Source organism: Microtus ochrogaster, linkage group LG4 (assembly GCF_000317375.1).
Source record: "Microtus ochrogaster isolate Prairie Vole_2 linkage group LG4, MicOch1.0, whole genome shotgun sequence".
NCBI lineage: Eukaryota > Metazoa > Chordata > Mammalia > Rodentia > Cricetidae > Microtus > Microtus ochrogaster.
The window spans coordinates 52192977-52196586 of NC_022030.1; the positions used below are offsets into that span (position 1 = coordinate 52192977).

Below are 3610 nucleotides of genomic sequence, written 5' to 3' on the forward strand. Positions count from 1 at the left end.
GGGAACATTTATTTGAAATAGAAAAGACAGGCGAAACTCACGAGAAACAGACACACATAGAGTTAAGAAGATTTTTTATTCCCCTTGACTGCTTGGTTTGAAATTGGGTGATAGGTTTTGGTCCTTTTTCTTCAGCACTTCTGGCTGTGAAAATGAACTAAGAAAGGAGACGCTGCCCAGGCTGGCTATGGCTCAGCCTGTGAGACAGAGACACCACAAGACTAAGAGGGAGAGACCTAGAAACCATTCTCACTGGGGAGGAGTCTGAAACAGACTCCAGCTGCAGACTTTGCGTTTGATTGCGTTCGTAAGTCTGTTCATATGGCAACACCCTGCCCGTTAAGCCCGGGCTGCTGGGGCCACACATGTGGATGACGTTTGCCAAGTCAGGGTGCAAATCAAATGTTTTCTTGCAACCAAATTTGGAGAGACATCTTAGCAGCACTTGCCAAGCCACTCACATGCAAGTCCAAAAGCTCCCAGGCCTTTGCAGAAGGTGATGTAAGACCATCCTTGGCTCGTTTTCCAAACCATGCAAAGTGGACCAAATGATAAAAATGACCCTACATGCTCACTGTGTGATGGCCAAAGACATGGCTTTGTGGGAGCCTGACCCTGGAGGCGAGCAGAATCCAGTGATGCCTTGTATTAGCATAAAAACTAGAAATTTATGTGTCGATTGAAGGATCAAAGAAATACGACTTCTCGGGGGACAAAATGTGTTTATTTAAATTAAAAAGTTTTGTGAAAATTACAAACCATTAAATACAAAAGAGAACTGTCTACAGCTCAATGTATGAGAAGGAAGTATATACATCACTTTGTAATAGGCGCAGACAGACTTGCACCAAACCAGGCTTAAGCAATGGAAAATGTGACAACGCACATGTCTGTCGCAGTAAAGTTTCAGAATTCAAGTGATTCCAGGCAAGAGGCCAAACTTAACTTGGCTTCTTTCTACTTAAAGAGCCCCCTTTGGAGTTGATCCACATTCTGAATCTTAATGTGAACAGAGGGCCCCTTCCCCCCTCCAATGTAAATTACCTCTAACTCTGTATCAAAAACTGATTGAAAAACCAGCTCCTAAATTGTTAGTCCCTCACAGGGACAGTAGTAACTGCTTTGTCTCCAACCCAGGGAGAGCTAGGATAAATAAAAATTAAAAAGGTTTTTCATTAGAGTCAAGCTTGGCATTTGGGTTTTGTTTTTTCTGCTTCCTTTCGAAGGTCTTCGGTGGGCAAAAGACCTTCTACAAGTTCTGGACCACAGGATGACATGGAGCACTGGCAAGTGGCCCTGTGAAGCTCCGTTTAGCCTTCTCTTTCCCTCAGCTGGGAACTTGAACATCCTCCCTTCTACAGAACTCTGCAGAGGAAACTGAGCTGTCTGCCTCTTCGGTCCCGTCCTGGGAAAGCAACAGTAGGGATGGTGGCTGATGAGCCCCAAATTCCCAGTTACACTATCTAGTCTCCAACTGCGCCTTTAAGTCAACACATCCTTCTCCAGACTAAGCGGCCAAAGGGAAAATACTTGGTCCAAACTTCCTCACACCAGGCCTTGGAGGATTTATCACACAGTACAAAGTCTAAAGATGTCCTCCCAGCCCCCTGGGGCTGCACAGCCTCGGGAGCCTTATGAAGGCAATGAACCTTATGATGACAAGCCCAGGACCACACAATAAATGAGTGTCAGAGCTCAGTTCAGGAAACACAGTGTTTGGACCTCAGCTCTGTGCAATCTCTCCTGAGTATGTACTTCTAGGTCTCAGCTACGTGACAAAAACCCCACATTGTGAGGTCCACACATGTCCTCTCTGGCTTCGGAAAACTCGGCTGGGGAAAAGAGCCATAGCAGAGCTATCAATGCTTTTACCTCATGTAACCCTACCATTACCCAATCTGTGAAGGTCAGGAGTGCCACCCTGAACAGCTATCCTGAATGTGGGCTTGATTCTGAGGAAGCTCGCTGACAAAGAAAGCCATGCTCACCTGCAATGCTGTACAGTCACAAGTCAGAGTTCAAGCTCACAGGTGAGACAAAAGCTCAAAATAGGTCATAGCTTATACCCTCCGCTAATGCGGACATATGTACATATTGCTTTCTCTCCTTGCATTGTGAAAACAAGCTGGCTTCTACCTCCAGCTTTCTCCATATCGCAAATTGCCCGTCAAGTATTCCCCTTCATAATCCAAAAGACCTCCCAAAGAAATGTGTAACTCTCTGTGACCAAGTGCCACAGGCACACAATAAAGATACTTACAGCCGATTAGATCTAGAAGAACAAAGCTCTAGGCAAATTAACAAATCAAAAGTAGTCCTTCAGCCTGCCCTGGGCAGTTGTCAGCCCTGGGCACAGACAGATGCTGCAGAAGTTACCCAGGGCATCCAGTGAAAATAACAACACATTATCCAGCCAGATGCTGAACAGGGACCCCCAACACCCAGACCCCAGAGTAAATGGTCATGCTGTGTGTCTCTGGGACTTTTTCAGTGGTGGGTCCAAACCACAGGAACCTTGAGGACTCCAGATGAGCCTTGTCTCTCCCTCCCCCTTTTTGGGGGCTTGCCCACAGTTTGCTCAAAGTGGCAGCTGCAGAGCAAAAGTGAAACCAGGCACTTGGTAAATATCTCTCCTCGGTCAAGCGTGGCTCACGGAGCCATCTCCAGGGTCCTGGGGGGTGCTAGGAATTCTGATGGATGTTTTCTGAAGACCCTTCACTGCTTTCATTGAGAGGTGTCTCAGAGGTCTCCTCCAAGTCATCATCAGCCCCTTCCTCCTGGATAGTGAGGTGCACATCTGGAGAAGAGGACTCAGAACTCACACTGTCCCCTTCCATTGAGCAGAGGGTGCAGGACAGCGCAGGCGCCACGCTCTCTTGCAGCATATTCAGCATCACGGGCACCTGCGTCGACCTCAGGCCAGACATCATGGGCAGCGGCTTCATAGCCTCCCCCCACAGCCTTTCCTCGTCTTTGTACAGCAGCAAGAGGCTGGACTTCTTCTCCCGCCTCTTGGATTTCATGTAGCCCAGCATGATTCCGATCAAGAAAATGCCATAGAAGGACATAACGACCAGGATATAGAAGTATTCATTGCCATTGCCACTGCTGTTACTAGGCACACGGGACTCGAGGGGACTGCTGGAGGCTGCAGTGCTGGGGTGTGTGCTGTTCAGAGACTCCATCCTCAGCATTGAAACGCCGCTCACACAGTGGGGATCTGGGGAGAAAGTTGCAAGTTAGACCTTCCTCGTGGATTCACAGGACAGGCGGAAGGCAAGCACATGGCTCGTGAAGTTGCAATAGATCGAAGAGGTCATCAAGAATAGGAATGAAAGAAATAGCAGAACGGAAGGCATCCTGTCAAACAGTTAACAGGGGTGAGCGCTGAAGGCTTGGAACAAGTAAGAAAACAAGGGAGGAAATGGAATAAGAGAGAAAAACTTTCACCAGATAGAAAGATAGTTAATAGATAGATAGATGATGGATAGATAGATACATAGATGATAGATAGATAGATAGATAGATAGATAGATAGATAGATAGATAGATAGATAGATGATAGACAGATGATAGATAGATAGATAGATAGATAGATAGATAGATAGAT

General features: G+C 46.8%; 1 protein-coding gene across 1 annotated transcript in view; it reads right to left on the reverse strand.

Moving 5' to 3' along the window:
- Positions 1-1394: 1394 nt before the first annotated feature.
- Kcne4 (potassium voltage-gated channel subfamily E regulatory subunit 4) overlaps positions 1395-3610 on the reverse strand; it is a 2789-nt gene continuing 573 nt past the window's right edge. The window contains exon 2 of the mRNA XM_026786378.1: positions 1395-3220. Coding sequence (XP_026642179.1) covers positions 2682-3194 — 513 coding nt within the window. The 5' untranslated portion in view covers positions 3195-3220 and the 3' untranslated portion in view covers positions 1395-2681. The remainder of the gene's footprint in view (positions 3221-3610) is intronic.